The 19850-nt window shown below is 44.0% G+C and overlaps 1 protein-coding gene across 1 annotated transcript; it reads right to left on the reverse strand.

Moving 5' to 3' along the window:
- Positions 1–1327: 1327 nt before the first annotated feature.
- LOC115599880 lies at positions 1328–19801 on the reverse strand. Its single transcript, XM_030466989.1, has 8 exons — positions 19680–19801; positions 19359–19493; positions 15092–15246; positions 14090–14212; positions 10503–10585; positions 6114–6251; positions 3977–4169; positions 1328–1403 (listed from the first exon to the last, which is right to left on the reverse strand). The coding sequence occupies exons 3-8, from the start codon at positions 15218–15220 to the stop codon at positions 1371–1373; spliced, it is 699 nt and encodes a 232-aa protein (XP_030322849.1). The 5' UTR covers positions 15221–15246; positions 19359–19493; positions 19680–19801; the 3' UTR covers positions 1328–1370.
- Positions 19802–19850: the final 49 nt, after the last annotated feature.

Genomic DNA, 19850 nt, shown 5'->3' on the forward strand with positions numbered 1-19850 from the left:
CATTCAGCAGACATTTGGGCTATCACCACCTTTGACATTCAACAGGTCACCTACTCATATGGAAATTAACCCCCCCCTTCTTGCAGCCACAGCTACACCATCCGAATTTCCACAGGAGGAAAACTTTGGGGGTTGGGGAGGCACAGAAGGGTGGAGGGGGTTTTTAAAGGAATTTCATCACTTGACACTTTGTCCCTGTCAGTTACCTCAGTGCTTCCTTTCCTTTCCTTTCCTTTCCTTTCCTTTCCTTTCCTTTCCTTTCCTTTCCTTTCCTTTCCTTTCTCCTTTCCTTCCTTTTCCCTTTCCTTTCCTTTCCTTTCCTTTCCTTTCCTTTCCTTTCCTTTCCTTTCCTTTCCTTTCCTTTCCTTTCCTTTCCTTTCCTTTCCTTTCCTTTCCTTTCCTTTCCTTTCTCCTTTCCTTTCCTTTCCCCTTTCCTTTCCCTTTCCTTTCCTTTCCCCTTTCCTTTCCTTTCCTTTCCTTTCCTTTCCTTTCCTTTCCTTTCCTTTCCTCTTTCCTTTCCTTTCCATCCCATCCCATCCCATCCCATCCCTTCCCATCCCATCCCATCCCTTTCCATCCCATCCCATCGCTCCCTTCCCTCTGCAGCCACACTCCAGCACAGGAGGGCACTCTGACACCACGCTCCCCCCGAGCCTTCCCATCCTCCTGCCTGCAGGGGCACTCGGGAGTGTCAGAGCTGTGCCGCTCATGGTTGACCAGCGGATGGTTTGTTCCCTGGTTTGCACCCGGCTGCCCGTGTTAAGAATGCTTCCTGATAAAGGGATGGCAAAGACAGGCTCCTCGGGTGTGTGTCCTTCCTTAAAGTTGCTTTAAACTGTTTCATACTCAGGGAGAGGCAAACATTCCCATCAGAATGATGCTGGATGTTGCAGAAATCCAGGTTTGACAGCATGAGTTACACTGAGAAACCTCCCTGGACCAGGACCTCGGTGTGGCACAGAGAAACACTTAGTATCTGGATAATGACTGGACCCATGCTACCTCTTCACAAGCCACCCACCTAGACCTAGAACAGAAACAGGACTTCATGGAACGTTCTCACTGTAAAATCTGCCAAACCCAGAGAGCTGGTCCAGCTGCTGGACCCCAGTGACTCCCACTGTGGAACTGCTGACACGAGTGCCAGTGCAGCTTGACCACTGCTGAGTTGTAATTAATGAGAGGGATTTGGTGCACCACAGAGCAAAACCACATGCTGGGAAGCATTGACAGTGGACCAGACAGATGAGACTGGATCACAGCTGTATCTTTGAACCCTTTGCAGCCTTCCTCTACATATTTTATGCTTCAAAACACATTATATACCTCAACACCACACTGCACAGCAGGCAATGAAACATGCTTCAAGCTTACAGCACTTGCTCTGTCCCAGGCATTCTAAGCTGGAAAAGCAAATATGCAAAATAAATTTAAAAAACCCCACAACAATCAACTGTGTCTTTGTGCATGCCTTAGGGCCAATGGTCCCTGCTTGAAACCCAGCAGTTACAATGAGGACATGTCCATCCTGCACTGCATGGACTCGTGGCAGAAGGCAGTCCTGGCACTATTTCATTTGCACTACAGGTATCACTGATGCATCATCTGAACTGAAAAGGCCAACCAAGCTGGTCCCAAAGTGCTGCAAAGAGTGGCAGCAGAAGAGACTTTTTCCATGGCAGTGCAGGCATCACAGCTTTCAGTTCCCTTCCTCAGCTACCAACAGCCATCCCAGACACATCCTCATTCCATCCAAAGTGAGACCTGAATGTGCATCCTCTCTGGGGAAAGGTAGCCTGAGACAGGTAACCTGCATGCTCTTACAATAGATTTACTGAATTATATTGTATCATTTAAATAACATAATAATTCTGTAACAACAGTAGATGTTAACATCGTAATAACAATAATGTATTATATGATTACCTGAGGAAAACCTCACTCTGGAGGTGGGTGAACACTGGAGCAGGGCCCAGAGAGCTTGTGGCATGCCCATTCACACTTGGAGAGTGTCAAGACTTAAAGGCCCAGGACAACTGGACAAGGCTGCAAGTAAGCTGATGTGACTGTGCCTTTTTAGAGCAGAGCCCTCCAGAGGTCCTGTGCCCCACATGTGACTGATTTTGGGCCTCTGTTAGCACTGTCACCACATGATAAATTACAATGTGCACATGCTAAGCAGACTGCAGGTTGCTTAAGTTCTCTGGTGGGTTGGACTCGACTACCTTTCGAGGTCCCTTCCAACCCCCAACATTCCGTGATTGACATAACTGCTTCTCCCATGCATCTCAGCTGTTTTGTGACATGAGTTGTAAATGGAAGGAGGGAGAAGAGAGGGAATTAAAGATCAAGAATCAGATGTTAAGTGCTGCCTGCTCTGCTGCTGGTATCAAACCAGTTTGTAACTGTGCATCCATCACTAACAGCAGACCTACTTTGTGTACCACTGTGCCCTGCAAGCAAATAATCAGAGTGGTCAAATGGGGCCAAGGTGATTTCTGTTTGATAATACATAGCACTTGGTAGTTCTTGCAAATAAAAGGCCTTGTCCTGCTGGGAATACACAGGCAAGCCTCCAGCTTCACTCCTGCATGGCTGCAGAGTGAAGGATGAGACCTGATGCTAGCAGTACTAACCCAGCAATGAGGTCAGTATAGGATAATGGGGAAAACTGAACTCTGCTACAACAAAACGTCACGTTGGTAAATGCAACTTCACCCATTTTTTTAAACAAAATTAAACTCAATTTGCCTCACAGTAGCTAAGGTGCTGTTAATTTAAACCCCACAGAATAACTCACTGGACACAGTTAATAGTCAGCAGACCACATAGGCCAGGCTTTGAAAGCATTTAATATTCACTGAAGTGCTGCTTGTATCCAATTATAACTCACTACTTGCCATCTTAATAATTTAAATCTGTCCACTCTTTAGAGAGAAAAAAATGCACTAATCAAAGACATGAATGCACCTTTTGCTTTTGACAGCATTAAATTAAAACTAAATGGTAGATCTTGAATGAGTTACTCTGCAAGAATAAAGGCACTAATGAGGTAATTTCATTATAGAGGCTCATCCAAGCCTATGTGAAAACAAGGGAAGTAAATGGAGAGGAAAGCCGCCGAGGAAATTAGGGTTCCTTCCACACTAATTAATGTTTTGGGGCATTTAGTACAGGCACCAAATTAACTGCTCCAAAGAACTCCATTGAAAAAAAAAATACATTGTTGCCCTGCCATGTAATTAGAAGACAGTACAAGCAGAACACTTAATGAGTATAAAGCCAGCCTTAAACTTATTCTGCCCAGCTTCTGAAAACAAGCCATTGTGGAGGCCTAAGTTTAAGGAAGCACCAGGCGTACAATATAGGATTGTTTAGGTCCTTCTGTTCGGTGAGCTGTAAACAGGTAGCCCTGAATGAGAGACTCTGAGACTCCTGGGAGGCCCGGCTTCCCAGAAAAAAAAAAAAAAGAAGAAGAAAGGCAAAAAGAAAAAGAAAAAAAAAGGAAAAAGAGACCAAGAAAAAGGAAAAAAGAAAAAAGAAAGGCAAAAAGAAAAAGAAGGAAAAAAATGAAAATAAAAAAGTAAAAAGAAAAAAGAAAAAGTCTTAAAAGCATCCAGAGACATAAAAAAAAAGGTGAATGGGCCCGGCACGCAGCGAATGCTCACCGCTGTCTTAAGTGATTACATGATGTTGTGCCACCCCCTCTCATTGAGTTATCTTTACACTGCTTTTGTCTTCTCTAATTGGAGCTGATGAGGTGCTAATTGGTTGCTTTTTTAAAAAAGCACTACTTAAGCCCCGACAAGCAGAGTAAGACAGCGTGAGTGGAGTTAATGAGGGCTTAGGAGAAAAAAAACCACAAAAACCAACAAACCAAACCCAAAAAACCCACCACACACACAAAAACCCCACAAACAACCCAAAACCCAGCACTCAACCAACCTCAAAACCCAAACCTGGAACAAGCCCCCACACGGGTGTGCAGCATCCGAAGGGATTTACCGGCACGACTTCCCCACGGCGAGGACCACGCTCCGGTGCCGGCCGTGGGTGCGGGGGTATCAGCCACCGGGCGAGGGCACCCGAACACGGCTTTGGCGGGCAGCCCGGTACCGGGGAGCCGTGCCAGGGCACACGGGACCCAGCGGGCTGCCTCACAACCCCTCCTGTGAAAGAGGCACAAGTGGGCCAGTGGCCCCGCTGGCCGGTCGGCATCCGGAGCAGTGAGGAGGGAGGGATGGAGGGATGGAGGGATGGAGGGAGGGATGGAAGGAAGGAGGGAGGGATGGAAGGAAGGAGGGAGGGATGGAAGGATGGAGGGATGGAGGGCACCTGCCCTGGGTGACACAGCCCCGACGGACACGAGGGAAGCAGCACTGGGGGACACTTCTGAACCACCGTGTTTTCAACAGACAGACTTGGATTAAATGAAGGAACCTGTAAAGTGTTACCTTTGCAAAGTTAAAACACTTACTCTTTGGTTGTTTTTTGTTTTGAAAATATTCTTAATATGGTTACTTAATTTGGACATGTAAATAATAACTTTGAGAATATTTTCAACAACTCAGATAGGGAAATACCCTGAATATGTTGATCCCCATGAAGAAAATTAAAATAGTTCGGGGCTTTAAAAATATTTTTCATGGTCTTAACAGGTTTTTGTTGTTGTTGTTGTTTTGGTTTTGGTTTGGTTTGGGATTTTTTGGCCAGCCTTATGTCAAGTACAGCTGTTACAGAGTTTAGTCTTAAGCCTGTCACTACAATTGCATCCAGGAGTCCTAGTTTTGCCACACCCACATACATTTCCTAAAAGAAAGGTTTAAGTAACATTGGATATCATATTCTATAGGGGACTTATACTGCCTCCTACATTTCTAGACCAATTCTGAACCTCCCGGTACTCAAAATACTCTGGGTCTTAAAGAAGTGCACAAGAAGTACCTGGTCTATTGCTGATGCCTGCCAATACACTAAAATCATTATGTAAGCTTTCTGAAACTGACACTGCAAGTGCCTATGTTAAGCACAGTCTTCTGCCCTTTCTGAATTTGTTTATAGGTTTGTTTTTCAGTAGCTGCAAGGCTGCATTTTCACAAGTGATAACTTTGGGGCTGCAGGGACAGGTTTCCCAATCTTGACAGGTTTGTCCTCTCTGTCACAGGCTCGGTACCACCAGGCAAGTCTCTAAATCCTTCAAAACTGCTGAGTGGTTTCATACTGGACAAAAAGAGGAACATGGAGTTGTAACTACAAAACCCAGGGTCAGCTCAAGAAGACAATGCACTTTCTAGTAAGACTCAGATGATCTATTGATACTGAAAAGAAACAGTCAGGGCCTCCCCCTTTCCTTACTTTTTCTTTTTTGCCTGTCTACAGCAGTAGTTAGAAAAAACCAATTAGTTTGCAAACAGCCAGTTACTTGAGTATGTTTTTATGCTTGTTAATTTGTACCCCTATTCACATTCTAAACCGGATTCTTTTCACTCTAATGCATGGTCACTTGCTTTTCTTTCTGTTGTCATGAAAAGGAGGGATTTCTTTCTGGCTGGTAGAAACTTCCTAGTGAACAAAATTACAACTCATTTCTCTAAAGATGTGTTCTTAGAGCCACCCATCTATAAAACAGGCAACAAAGCAGAGCTCCTTTGTTTAAGACTGAAAAGATGCAGAGCTGAAAAAAATCGTGGATCCCCTAAGGATAACTGAACAAATATCTTTTGGGGTTTTTTCCTTTTTGCCATCCATGCACTTGAAAATCTTGGTGTGTTTTGCAAGGCAGGTATGGTTGTGCCCACAGAGGTCTGTGCTCTCGTCACTGCTGCCTACTGTGTTCTCTCAGAATGCCTGCAGGAGGTAGTCCCTCAGGTTTCCTTTGTTTCCCATGGGATTAATAGCTTCTGGTTTACCACAAGCCAGTGTGACATGAATTGTGAAATTACACGCTGTGCATGCCAAGATGTAATCCTTGAACGTGTTCTATCCTCTTTCCACTTCCTCCTCCAGTTTGCTTTTTGCCTTGCTGCTGTTGGGAAAGATAGAAAGATACTATCCTGGCCCACTCCCTTCCTAATGAGCATGGCTAATTGTGCAACAATTTAAATAGGAATGACCTCCATTTTCTGAAGGTGAAGGTGATCCTATTCTTATGGGACAAAGAGGTGAGAGAGCGGGGGTCCTTGCCAAGCTCCTGGTGTTCCCAGTTGTGCTGAGCGATGGCTCCATGGCTCTGTTGCTTCAACAGCTGCAACCTGGGGGCACACACAGAGGATGAATGCAGCCCTACCACACAGAGGAGCTGGAAAAGAACCACTTACCTGAGCCTGGGGGATGGCATATTTCATCAGCTGCTACTAATCTCTTGCTCTGATAGGTTTGGATCTGGAAACCTTGATGTGGCCAACAGTTCAATGGTTGCAAAGTGCATGGGGTAGATGTCATGTGGCAAAGGCAAAATTACATTTGTAATTACTGTTGCACATGTTAGAACAGAAGCATCTTTTGATTCCTGCTTGGAGTAGCTCCTGACCACATTTTCAGGCCATCTCATCTGTGGGCCTGATGCAGAGGCTTCCACCATCAGTGGACAGACAATAAATCTCTCATCTTTGACCTTGGAGGGAACTTGGCAGCTACCCCTGCATGTGAGGTAGCAGATGGCAGTGTATGCTCAATACCGTGGCACAGCACCTAGTGTGAAAAGTGGGAAGCCTCAAAGACACTTGCCCACTGCTGCTGCCATCAATAATGTCCCCAGAGAAAGCAAGCAGCAGAGGGGAGGCAGGTAAGCAAAACCTCCCTGCCTTTCCCTGTTGTCTTTCCTGCTCATTTGTCTCATAGGGTCTGAAAATGGCTCTTCCTTGGTATCAATCACTGAAATGTTGGTTCAGCACACCTTGGGCTAATGTTTAATAGGTAAGACCTCTCAAAAGGAAGTAAAGCCTGTTTATGAACTTCACAAGAAGGGAAAAGGCACAAAGGGGCACAGCAAAGGCCTCTAACACAATCTCTGAAAGTAAAAAAATTGCTGTTTCCAAAGGAAGTACCTTAGAAGTATCACAGAAGGCTCTGGAAACACACAAAGGCTGGGAAGAATGCTCCCTAGGGAAGGGTGGGCAGGTCTTTACCCCCGCCCCTTCAGATGCCTCCTCTGTATAGGCTGTTGGTGAGCTGGCCCCCCAGGCTGTGCAGTGTGCTCTGAGGCACTGCGAGCAACTCAAAAAGCCACAGGACAGAGCCTGGTACCACAGGGAGCTGGGCCCTCTGTGTTTAGAGGAAGGCACATGAATTGCATTGCCTTAAATTGATGAGAGCCAAAGAAACAGCATACTGTCTGTAAGATTCAAAAGCAAAAGACATCTGATTTTTCAGGCTCCATCTTCTGTGCGTGCTCATGGAGGCACTGCTGTGTTTTCCAGAGCACAGGTAGCATCAGGCTACCTGTACAGCATCAGGCTGGGTGCTGCTGCTGGAGCCTGCTCCTTTGGTTTGTCATAACTGGAATCTAATGGGTATGCTATTAATGAGGACCAGACTTGGCAGCTCAGGGATGGGATGCTCAGGGATTCTATATGCACCACTAGTCACAAACTAGGCACTCTAGAAAAAGCTGCACCTCAGAGAGAGGCAAGAAGTGGCTCCTGTGATACAAGATTATCTTCAGTAAGATTATTCTAGCCAATAGAGAATAAAAAAGTGCAATGTGGGGAAATGCACATGATCTTTTTTTTTTTTTTTTTAAATTCTGAAAGAACCAAGAAATCTCTCCATCCTTGGGTAATGCTGGATGCTAAAAATATGAACTCTGTGAACCCATGCTGAAATCTTTGCCATGTGGGATGAAATAGGCTTTGTAAGGTTCAGGGTGCCTGAAGAAAGAGGTGGGAGACATACCAGGCCAGTGGCAATCAGCTGCAAATGGGCAATGTGAGGAAATCAGAAAAATTACACCCCAAGTCCAAGGAGGCTCAGCTGAACAGGGTTAGGGTGTACTAGTGTGGCTGGCCAGGGACAGTTGGGATGGGCTCAGGAATCCTCCTGTGGTGTCTCATGTGGTGACCCAGTGCAGCAATTAGGTGGGGCCAGGACAGCCCAGTCAGCTCTGCTGTGTGTTTGTGGTGTTGGGAGCACTTGGACCTGGCCAATTGTGTGACCAGGATGGTGTGAGTGTCTCTGTGAGTGTCCGTTTTCCTCTGAGTTCTGCACATTTCTTCCTTCTATTCAGGAGAGCTATTCTCTATAAAAATAAATGTAATTGGGCTTTTAACTGACAGGTTATTCCTTTGGATGCCAAAATAACTAAGAATTCTTTCCTGCTTGCCCACAGACATTTAAAAGAGAAAAATGCAGGTGTGCATGCTTGCACTGAAAACAACCTGGACAGTTCTCCACCCATCAGCTGGTGCTTTAGGGATCCTTATTAGGTCTTTCCCAGTGAGACTGGCAGTTGTGTTGCATTAGAGAAACAATGAAGTATCTGAAAATATGTCCAGCTGATGAGGACAGGTCTACTGTCAGAAGGCAGATAAATATAACAGAGAAAACAGGCAAGAAAAAGAAGGAAGGTGAGGTAAAATAAATAAAAGAACAAGTGTAGCAAAGATGAGGCTCAAAGTGTGGGGTAGAAATCTGACAAGTGAAAGGGATTCATAGACAGAAGAGAGGGAACAGAGAGAAAATGGGGAGGCTAAAGCAAGGCTCATATGAGGGTCATATGAGCAGTTCTCTGACAGGCCGCACTCAGGAAGCTGAAGTTCAAAGCCAGGGATGCTTCCATGTTTTTCATGGTTCACTTCCAGGTCATTTGATTGAAAAGATTCTAAATTTGACAGCTGCTAATGTTCAAAGAAGTTCGGATGTTTTTAAATCTGCCCAGCTCATCCCAGCTTGAGATAAACATGAATGGGTCAATTGTTCATTTTAATAAAATTTGACTCAAAAATAGCCATTCAGAGACACAGAAGGGTGTGTCAGGAGTGGGTTTCTTAATGAAGAGGAAAATGAGGATGCCCAGTTTTAAAAATGCTTAATAAAATCAGGCAACGGCTGAATGTTGTCACTCTGCAGTCCCAGAGCTGAGTAAAGCATAAAAGGAGGTAAGTGTGAAACAGAGGATGAATCACAGAATTCATCATATACATTCCCAAATTGGAAGGGATTCACAAGTATCATTGAGTTCAACTCCCTGGTCCTTGCAGGATTACCTAAAGCTAAACCATATGACTAAGAGGGTTGCCAGACCCTCCTTGAAATCTGACATCAGAGTTGGTGCCATGACCACTTCCCTAGAGAGCCTGTTCCCAGGACTGACCACCTGCTCAGTGAAGAACCTTTCCCCAATCTGAATTTCCCCCAGTGCAGCTTGATTTCATTTGCTTGTCTCCTATTGCTGGCCACCAGAGAGAGGAGGAGATCAGCACCTCCCCCTCTGCTGCCCCACTGGAGGAAGCTGTAGGCTGCAATGAGGTCACCCCTCAGTGATGGGGTCACCCTTTAGCTTTCTCTTCTCCAAGCTGAACCAGACAACTCAGCCTCTCCTCATGAATCTTTCTCTGGAGATCCTTCACCACCAAAGTTTCATGTCCTTATACTGGGGTACCCAAAACTGCACCCAGTTCTTGAGGTGGGGCCGTATCAGGGCAGTGCAGGGTGGGACAGTCCTCTCCTTGGGTGGGACAGTCCTCTCCTTTGACTAGATGTGCTTGATGCACTCCATATATCAATGCTGTGCTTGATGCACTCGATGACAGAGTTGGCTCTTTTGGGTGCCAGGGCTCACTGTTGACTCATATTTGTCTTGCCATCAACTCAACCCCCCAGATCTTTTTCTGCAGGGCTGCTCTCCAACCTCTCGTTCCGCAGTTTGTAGTTATAACCAGGATATCCCTCTCCCAGATGCAGAACCTGGTACTTGCTCCCGTTAAAAGTCACACCATTGGTGACTGCCCAGCTTTCCAGCCCATCCAGGTGTCTCTGTAAGGTCTCTCAAACCCTCGAGGGTGTCCACAGCTCCTCCTAGCTCAGTATAGTCAGTAAAGTTACTCAGTGTACTCTTGATTCCCGCATCCAGATAATTTATACAAACATCTAATAGAGATGGCCCTAAAACTGAGCCCTGGGGAACCCCACTGGTGACTGGCCACCAGCCTGATCTGACCCAGTTTACTATAACTCTTTGAGCCCAACCTGTCAGGCAGTTGCTCACCCCAGGTATGATGGACAGGCTTGTCCAGCTGTGTTCTGGGCATTTTACCCAGAAGGATGCTGTGAGAGACTATGTCAAGAGCTTTGCTAAAATCCCAAACCATCACACTTACTGGCTTCCTTTGGTCACCTAGGTGGGTGACCTCTCATAAAAGGAAATGAAGTTGGTTAAAGAGGACTCTCCCCTCTTGAACCCATGCTGGATAGAACTAATGACTGCCTTGTCTCGGGAGTTTTTTAATAACTCCCAAAATAACCCTCTCCATTATTTATCAGATACTGAAGTGAGACTGACAAACCTGTAATAACCAGGGTCTTCTTCCTTCTTTCCCTTCTTGAAAACTGGGATACAGTTGACTGGGATGTCTCCACATTCCCAAAGCTGTTAAAAAATAACAGAGAGAGTTCTTGCAATGACATCAGCCAGCTCTTTCAGTACCCCAGGATGAATCCATGAGCTGTTGTGCCACTCTATTTGCCCCTTGGGGATCTAAAGAAATTCTTTAGATGATGAGATACTTCCACCGATTTCTAGCAGACATTTACAAAAGCTAACATTACCAAAACAGTAATTGCTACCGTGGGGCTTCTGTAGTCCAGATAAGTAATTTCATTTTCCAAATATGTTAAGCTCTCAGAAGTTCATTTATTCATCTATTTGTGGATTTAGCCACCCAATGCAAGCATCCTTTTGAAATCTGGCCTCTTACTCTACGCAGACTGTAGAAGGACATATGCCTTTTATTAATTGGTGACTACACAGTACTTCTAGGATTTCATCTTGATCTAAGAATAAAAATTAGCAAAGTATCTCCTGGAAAAAAAATTTCTGTGATGGCATCCTCGAACTGGTGGCTGAGAAGCATGTGCCTAATTCATGTCATCTGGTTAACTGACCTGCTCTTTATTTTGGAAACTGGAACAAATATGATCATAAAGCCACCTGCACAGTGAAAATCATTTACTTCCTTTACTATGGAACACCAGCATCAGCAGTATATCCTTCAGGAAAGTGAAAAAAGAAGGCTGGAATTATTTAAGAAGTCAAGAGCCTGATAAACAATAACTGATACCTAAATGGAAGCTTAAGAGCCTCACCATAACCTGCACGTCACCACTTTGTGAATTAATCCCAGAGTTCATTTGTTACCCTTGGTAAAGTTTTGCTGGGTACATCTGCCAGATCAAACGCTGAATTGAGTCAAGTGAAGCTAAATATTTTCTTTATGTCTAAATTTGCAAATGGCATTGGGATTCTGAGACTAAATGCTCTAATATGACTTAAAGACAATAGGCACCAATATTACCTTCCAGCCTGAGCTCTGTTAAGTCAGGCAGCTTATTTTTATTTGCTCCATACCAAGACAAATTAATATCAGAGAATGTCCAAATGATTTCTGGCATAGCTGAAAGCTTTACTTGGCCTTGCTCAGCAGAGAACTGACATAAAAGAGGTATGCTACAGAACGTTTCCTGCAACAGCAAGAAAAAAGACTCACTGTACTCTTTGATTCAGGACACTTTATTCTAGAAATTTTGGTGTTAATCCAGACTGGGGGAACCATAGACCTGGTGTGATTGTTGGGTTTTCCAAGGTCTGGGTCAGCTTTTTATTGATTTGCTTTTTTGCTTTTTTTAATTGACTTTTACAGTTACTTTTGATTCTTTTCTATCAAAATAACCAGAAAAATTATGTTATTTGGCACTATCTGTACAGCATTGTCACAGGCAGACAAATTGTTGTTTCCAACACTGCTCAAGTCCTTCAACTGAAGTGGTAAAAACACTTGAGGAATTAAATATTATTGTGACTTATTTAGCCTGGAAATGAGAAATATGAAGAATAAAGCAGAGCGATACCTATCATGGGAAACAAGTGTCAAGGAAAGATGAAATTCTGAGAGATGATCTGTCCTGCCTAGCACCAGGCAGACACAGCAGCACAGAAGCTGCTCCTAAAAAAGCCTTCATGGAAATTCCATGGCCTCATCAGCACTCTCTCCAGCAGGAAAAAAGGAAAAATATCCACTAATATTTTGCATAGATTCTCTTGCCACTGTTTCAACCCATTCTTTACTTAAGGCCACATTTTTTACCAGCTACTGTGGAAACAGAAGGTAATTTTCCTTCTAATTTTTTTTGTCATTATTGTTGTGGGGTTTTTGGTGGGTCTTTAGGTTGGAATGGCTGTGTCTAAATTCCCCCAGGGCAAGCAGAGGTGGCCTAATGCAAAATGGCTTGTTTTTATGCCAAGGCTGCACATGAAAGAAAAAGAGATAAGGTGTTCTAATTTATATTTCCATAGTGGAAACACATTTCCAAAAAGCCTGTCACAAAGACAGAGGCACGTGTATTCCAGATGGAAGAATGGCTAGACTGTTACAGCATATTGCCTGACATTAATGTCATCTGCTTGTAGCAACTGTAGGGAATGCTTGTTCCAAAGAAAGCTTTGCAAAATGCCTGTGCAGTTCCCTCTCTCACAGATCACAAGGGACAGCCAGGGTACAAGTGAATTGAGAAAGCATTTAATACCTCGTGAGTTGTTCCTACTCTTTGTACTCTGTAATATTTCCATTATGCTGCTTTATAGCACAGTAATCTGATTCCCAAATGCTTCTTGCATTATGCAATGCCTGCATGGTAACAAAAAATGTTTAAGCCACTTCCACTGGAAATATTGCATATTTTACAGGAATAAAAGCTGATGACAAAAGGAATCTCTGAACTGGGGGGGGTGGTAATTTAAAATTAAACATAAATTTGAAAAATTCTCTGGACTTTAAAATAAAAGCACTGCTTTGTTTTCAACAGGTTAAACATATGAAATTTCTATCGTGTTTCTCTTGGTTAAGAAATAATATTAAAATCCTATATATATAGATTATACTGTATCAAAATGAAGCATACAAAAGCCAGAATACCCTATTTTGAAATAGAACAGTGTTAAGATAAAAGATGTTTTGCCACCTAGTGAAATAAGTCAGAATATTCTTCCCAGCATCTAAATTGTCTGAAATAAATACCTTAAAAAATACTCCGTTTTGACAGTACAACTTTTTTTCCACAGGAATCTTGTTTTGAAATGCTTTGATTATCTCCAGTCAAACATATTTTGCTTCCCCTATGTCTACTGCTGTGTTTGTATATAGGGTCACTGCTCCCTTGGCTTAGGTATCTTCAGAGACAGACTAGTCATAAGTATCAAAACCAAAAACTTGCATCCAACTTGGCAAGATGCACAGGCTTACAGGTCATCAGATGTCTTAGAGATAACTTCAACTCCCTGAAGAATCAGGTATGACTTCTGGGTAGGCCAGTGAGAGCTGCACCTGCTTTGATCAGCCCTGGAACTTGTTATTGTGGACTCCCCATTTGAAGGTGCACATCTGGGGGTGTTTAAATATAACAGGAAGAAAAATAGCAAATTTCTTCACAGTGCCAGGAATATGTCATCACCAAGTTACGGAAGAGCAACCTTTATTTATCAAGGCCTGCTGAGCTGTAGGGAGAGTGGATGGAGACAGCCTACCCACTGTTTATGAAGAATCAAAATCAAGGCTAGGAGATTTGCAGAAAAAATAAGAGAACAAACAAACAAACAAACAAAACCCAAAACAAAATAAACCCATGTCAGATTCCATTTTTAAAATATTAACATGTTTTAACAAATCAGCTTATGGTTGCTATGCATGAGCTGTGTGGACGTTTTAGCTGTGTCTGTGTGTTTGCCCTGTCAAACCCTCCATGAGATTAGCTCCCAGAGCCTACAGCTCTCAGGGAGGGTGTGTTATGTCCTGAGCTCTCAGCAGCCTGGTGCCTTGCTTTTCAGAGTGCTAAATCCATCAGGCTGATTTTATTCTGTCAGTGTTACACAGTTACTAACCTCTGTCAGGACAAACCTCAGGAAGAAATAAACGTCCAGCACGGCTTGGATGTGGTAGCAAGGGCAGCTTACGCAAACAGTGACAGCTCCACACTGAGAAGCCATGAAATCCATGAGTGATGTCTGAAGTAATTTTAGGAAAAAAAAAAAAAAAAGGAAAAGAAAAAGAAAAAAAGAAAAAAAGGAGAGGTTTGTCAAGCATCATTGTTTTGGACTTCTCCTGACCTCAGTTAGCAGAATGGTCCCACTGCCTGTAACCTTTGCCTCTGGTATTTTCAGTGATAACCAGCTTTGTAGGCATTTGTTTTCTAACATCAAATCATTAAATGGTTAGTTTAATGTCCCCAGTTCTAATACATTTTGCAGCCAGTAACCATTCCCAGTTCATTAACTGACTGACCTCAGCATTAACACCCCCTCTGCTAGGGTTGCCTTGGAAACAAAGCTTCCTGTGCGTAATCCAAGCTTATCTAGCTCTTTATCCTACATGTGACCCTTAATTACTTGCTAAATTAGAATGGTTTTCTGAAAATCACAAGAGGAGGTTAATATGTTCTTCCAGAGCTGGTCAAGCTAAGATGACACTAAATTCACAGGGAATTCAAATTACATGATCCCTGAAGACGTCTCTTTCAGAAGGAAGATGAACTTTCCCAATGGGAGGCAGTGTGCCATGATAATGCTCCTGTCACTCACTTTTCTTGCCCTGCTTGTCCAGCTACAGCTTAATCCAGTATGATCAATGTATCAAGTAAATAACAGGTTGATTAATTATGGTGCAAGATTCAGTAACCACTTGTCTTCTGCAATTAGCATTGTAATTGAAATTAAGTAATACACTTCATGCACAGATTTCTGGGCTCAGAGAAGGAACAAGGGAGCATCCTCAAGGCTGAAACAAGGAAATCAAGAAAATCATAACGGGTTAAAATTAATTTGCTCTGTAAAACTGCAGTATACTTTAAGAAAGTTTTCAGTTGAAAAGAAAAATCATGTTATTACATCCAGATGTCTTGCAGTTGAGATGAAATGGGGTTGGTCTGTCAAAATACTGCTGACAGTTTCTGACAATGCACCTTCACCGATTTCATAGATGGAAACTTTAAGAAAAGGTGATGTTCTCCAGGACATCCAGTGGTTTTCCTCTCCATTGTTTCCTGTGGCACAATATTTAAAGGAGGGTAAGTCTTTTGCTTCTCTGAGTGCCTATATAAAGCTGTGCTAAGGCTACAATGCAATTGCATGGTCTGAGCTGGACTCAGCTGTGGGCTGTGCCTGCTGAGCTGCTCCCAGGGTGACCACCCCGGGCAGGCACTCGCACTGGTGTCACGCACATGGCTGACGGGGCAAACATCTGTCTTGACAGACCAACACTGACTCGGGCAAAACAGCACTTATGAATTGTGTGCATGTCCTCTTTTATACATGTGGGTCACGAGGTGAATCTTGCATTGGTGTTATGCTGCTACCTAAATCCACAATTTTTGTCTTTACTGCCTTACACGTGCAGCACCATCATATCTTTGGACATAAATAGCCATGGATGTGTCTGTACTTTATCTCTCACCTCTAAGTGTGGTCTGGACCTCTGCCTGCTCTTAAGACACATGACCATTTACTTTGCTGATTTTAAGACAGCAAAGTTAATATTTCAAGCTGTTTCGGAAATCTCTTTGGGCAAAGCCCCTTAGGGGAGGACCCCAATCATCATCTGATGGTAACAGAGATGTGCCCTTTGGACAAACACAGTCTGTGCCTATGCCTATCTTGTGCCAACTTTTGTGCTGTGTGTTCAGAGGGCTATGCCAGGTCACTTGTTCACCACAATGGCCTTGTGGAAACAGCCTCTCTTGTGCAGGTCTCCTGGGAACAGCACAACAGCACTGTGCCTCAGATTCACAAAGCTCACTGGAACAACATGATTTAATGGTTCATTTTCACCTGACATACACACGGCCTCTCTCCTGAGCAGCAGCACACCTGCAGCCCTGCAAATCCACTTCCCCATATCAATGACAGAGAAAAGGAAGAGAAAGGCAGCTTGAGGTTGTCTTTAGGCATTCCAAAAGTTCATGCTTCTGAACATTACCTTTAGTGACAAGAAACCCCTGGATTCTGTGTTCTGCAGATGTCTACATCTACATAACTGATGCAGCACTTTCACCAGGAGTCTAATGCCTGGTTTAGCAGTTATGGGTTTCTCCTAGCTTGTCAGAGTTTCTTTCTCCACAGCATTTCATGCACTACAAATAAATGTAAGCACAGCCAATGCAAAAGCTACAGTCTGTTTCAGCATGCCCCTGTCCATTGTGAAATGTAAAATAATTTGGGTCTGTGTACAAATGCCTGCTTTCATGGATATACAGAATACTCATGGACTAATCATTAAGATGGGAGGAAACTAGACAGGTAAGTGCAGTCTGCCAGCTGTACTGCACGTTTCTCTTGTGTAAGAAGTATCTGTATTTTACACTTTAGTTACAGGTACAGTCACCTGCATTTCTGCTCAGAAATCCTTTGTTCAACACAAAACATGCTGTAAGTTTGTAAGCATGTGATGGTTCTCCCAAGTTATAAAAAAGACTTGACTGTGGCCTCATTTGCTTTCTCCCTTATCTTTCCTCTGCCCCCTTCCAATGTGGCCTTTTTAGTGTGTCAGAATGCTCACAACTGGGAGGCTGAAGGATAGATCCACAGGTACTCTGTACCCACAGGGTCTACAACTTCCATGCTGAAACCTCTTTTTCTAAGAATAATGGCAGTGAAATGTTACCTGCTTGGCAGGATCTGAGATAGTTAAGGTATTTATTATGATAACATGATAATACAGAATTTATTACCCTGACAATGGATCCCTGCCCAAGGAAGTATCTTATAAAAATGCATTCTAGGTGTGTGAGAGGGAGTAGCAAGTGTTAAGCAAAAACATATTCACATGCTCTTTGGTGTTTTTGCTGAAACCTCCAGCATGCATGAATGTGCATTTCCGAGTGAGCTTCTCCCCATGGCTGGTGGTGGCAAATGTTTTCTCAAGTAGAGAAAGGCATCAGTCCCCACTAATCCAAGTAAGTTTCAGGCTAGTAAGCCATTTTCCATCCTCTCTGAGGAACCATCATCTCCCTGTTACTGTATATGAATTAAAATATAATTTTCAGAAGAGACTTCAAGAAACTTGTAACAAATAGGAAACAGTTTTTGTTTCCTATAGGGAGCTCAAGTATTCAAAGCAGCTTGAAGGGGCAGTTCCCTGTCTCAACAGCTAAATTCTGTAATTTGTGAGACTCTAGATGTGTCTGTCACAGTGGATTGTAGAGGAGTTTTCTGTGCCTGGAAATAAGGAGGGTGAGTTTAAAAGGATGAATTTCCATTTTTAAATGAGATTTTAAAAATCCTCCCTGCACAATAACTGATGCAGCCAAGTGAAAATGAAAGTAGGGGTGATAGAGATGTCTGCTTCAGGGCCTTGCTTGCTCTACCATTGATAGGAGGAAACTGGCACCTTGTGACATCTTAAGATAGTCACAACAGAGATACATGCAGATACAGCTGTTTAAAAACTGAGGTGAGATTAATCTCTGTAACCAGACAAGCCACTTACTGCCTTCCTCAGGTTATGACCACACTCCAAAACTGTGACACATGATGATGGGGTCATGTCCTCAGCTAAGGGCTATACTGGGCCACCTTCCCACGTATGTGCAATTTTAATGTGCAGAACCTGCTTTTGCTAAGTTTATGCTGTTGAAGAAGGTGGCTTAAACACACTGGTAAGAGTCCTTTGTGCTGGTATGAGCAGTCCATAGTACTGCAAATTCCACAGAAAGGCCTGAAGGGCACCACATCTGCAGGCTTGGTACAGCCACAGGTCCACGTTAACAGAACTGCAACTGACAACAGCTGCAACGAGTACCCACAGAACTGGGCTGCTGAGAGACATCTCTGGCAAATATTATATTTTGTGAGGTAGAAGTTATCTCCATGAGGCCACAGTGATCCTGGCAGCAGGAACTGAAACCCACATGGGCTTTGGTGAAGAATTTTCATGCAGTTTGCACTGCTGGGTGACTTCTCAGAGTAGCTACATGATTCCAGATATGTTCCCGTGTGTGGGTCAAACTTCCTTGGCATTAACCAAACCTTCTTGGCATCAGAGGGATAAGATTTTAACAGTGTAAGTGTGCAGGCCATAAGGAGAAAAGATTAATAAAACTGGCAGAATTTCAGACCTGCTTAACTGTGTGGGTGAGTGGGTAATAGAGGGATTTGTTTCAAGGCTAGTGGTTTTCTAGTTGCTTTCAGTGTGGTTCAGTTATTTTCTTGGCATGGTAAGTTCCAAGATACTGCCAAATGTATGAAGTAGACAGGACAGGGCCTCACGCTGTTCTGTTTGGATCTCTGACGCATATACCACTTTATCCTCCTGAAGTAATTGCAGCATACTGTTATGTTCCAGTGCTCTAGAATTTAACCTGGAAAATTACTTTCCAGATCCTTAAAGAACAGACAACCAGCAGAGTTTTCTGTGTCTAGTAAGCTGGAGACTCCCAATTCCCTTAACGCCTCCCGCAGGTGTACTCCAATAAACCAAAATCTATTTTCCAATTATTTAGAGATATTTTAGAACACACTTGGATGGAAGACACTGTACAGAACGGAACAAAACAAAACACCAACTACTTCTTTGTCTATATTAACAAATACTAAGGTATCACAAATACTCAAGATATTTATATATCTTCTAAAATTTTTCTCATAAATATTTTGTCTGCATGTTTCATTCAATCAATATATTTGCTTACTCCTTTGTGTAACTGAAAATGTACCTTTTACTGTGAATATGTAACGTTTTACTTTCATCCATGCTGTAGTAGATGTGCACCATTTAAAAAAAACAACCTAATCTCTCTGAATGACTCCAAGGCCATCCTCCTTTTTAGCAGGCTCTGAACCTACTTACTGCCTCCTAAATTGCTCATACTCACAGATTAGGCAAGAGAAAATGAAGGGATGTCTGAAACAGTGATATGAAAAAGGCAGAACAAAACACAAGGGGCAGAAAGACAGTGAAAAACCCCACTACAGTAGGTGGCATGTAAGAATGCAAGTGAAGCTCTGTTGGTTCAGAGATCAATTTAGCAGCAGGACCACAGTGGTCAGGCAGACTGCCGCCCCAGGGAGGCAAAGCTCCTGCTCTGGGGTGCTGCAGTGACAAACAAACATCCCTACTTCTCACCTTAACTCTTGACACTCTCTGAAGGTGTGTGCCGACCTATAACGATTGTCACCACCGTCAGCTGGCATAGCCGAGGGTACGAGAGCCGCCCAAGGTTTGCTGGGCTCGCTTCCCGGGCAGGTTGGTTCCACACGTTGTGAGCCGCAGCACAGCGTTTTTCAGTATTTCCGACTGTTCTAAAATTAACGGACAGAGTTTGTGTGAGTGGGATCCTCGCTGCACAGATGAACGCATGCCCGCCCGAGGCTCCGCTAGGCCCGGCTGCCAGAGGGGGAGAAGGGGCCGGCCCGCCGGGCACCTGAGGGGACGGAGAAGGGCCGGGGCGGCGGCGCCGCGACCCCGGCGGATCACACGCACCCTCGGCTGCTCGGAGCCGCTGAGAACCCGCCTGCCCGCCGGGCGCTGACTCTCGGGCTCTCCGGACCCCTCCTCGCACACCGAGCGGCCGTCTCCCCCCGGCCGCTGCACCGGGGAGCGGAGAGCTCCCCACCCCGTCCCGTCCCGCCCCGTCCAGGAGCGGTGCCCTCC

The sequence above is a fragment of the Calypte anna genome, chromosome Z, assembly GCF_003957555.1.
Source record: "Calypte anna isolate BGI_N300 chromosome Z, bCalAnn1_v1.p, whole genome shotgun sequence".
NCBI lineage: Eukaryota > Metazoa > Chordata > Aves > Apodiformes > Trochilidae > Calypte > Calypte anna.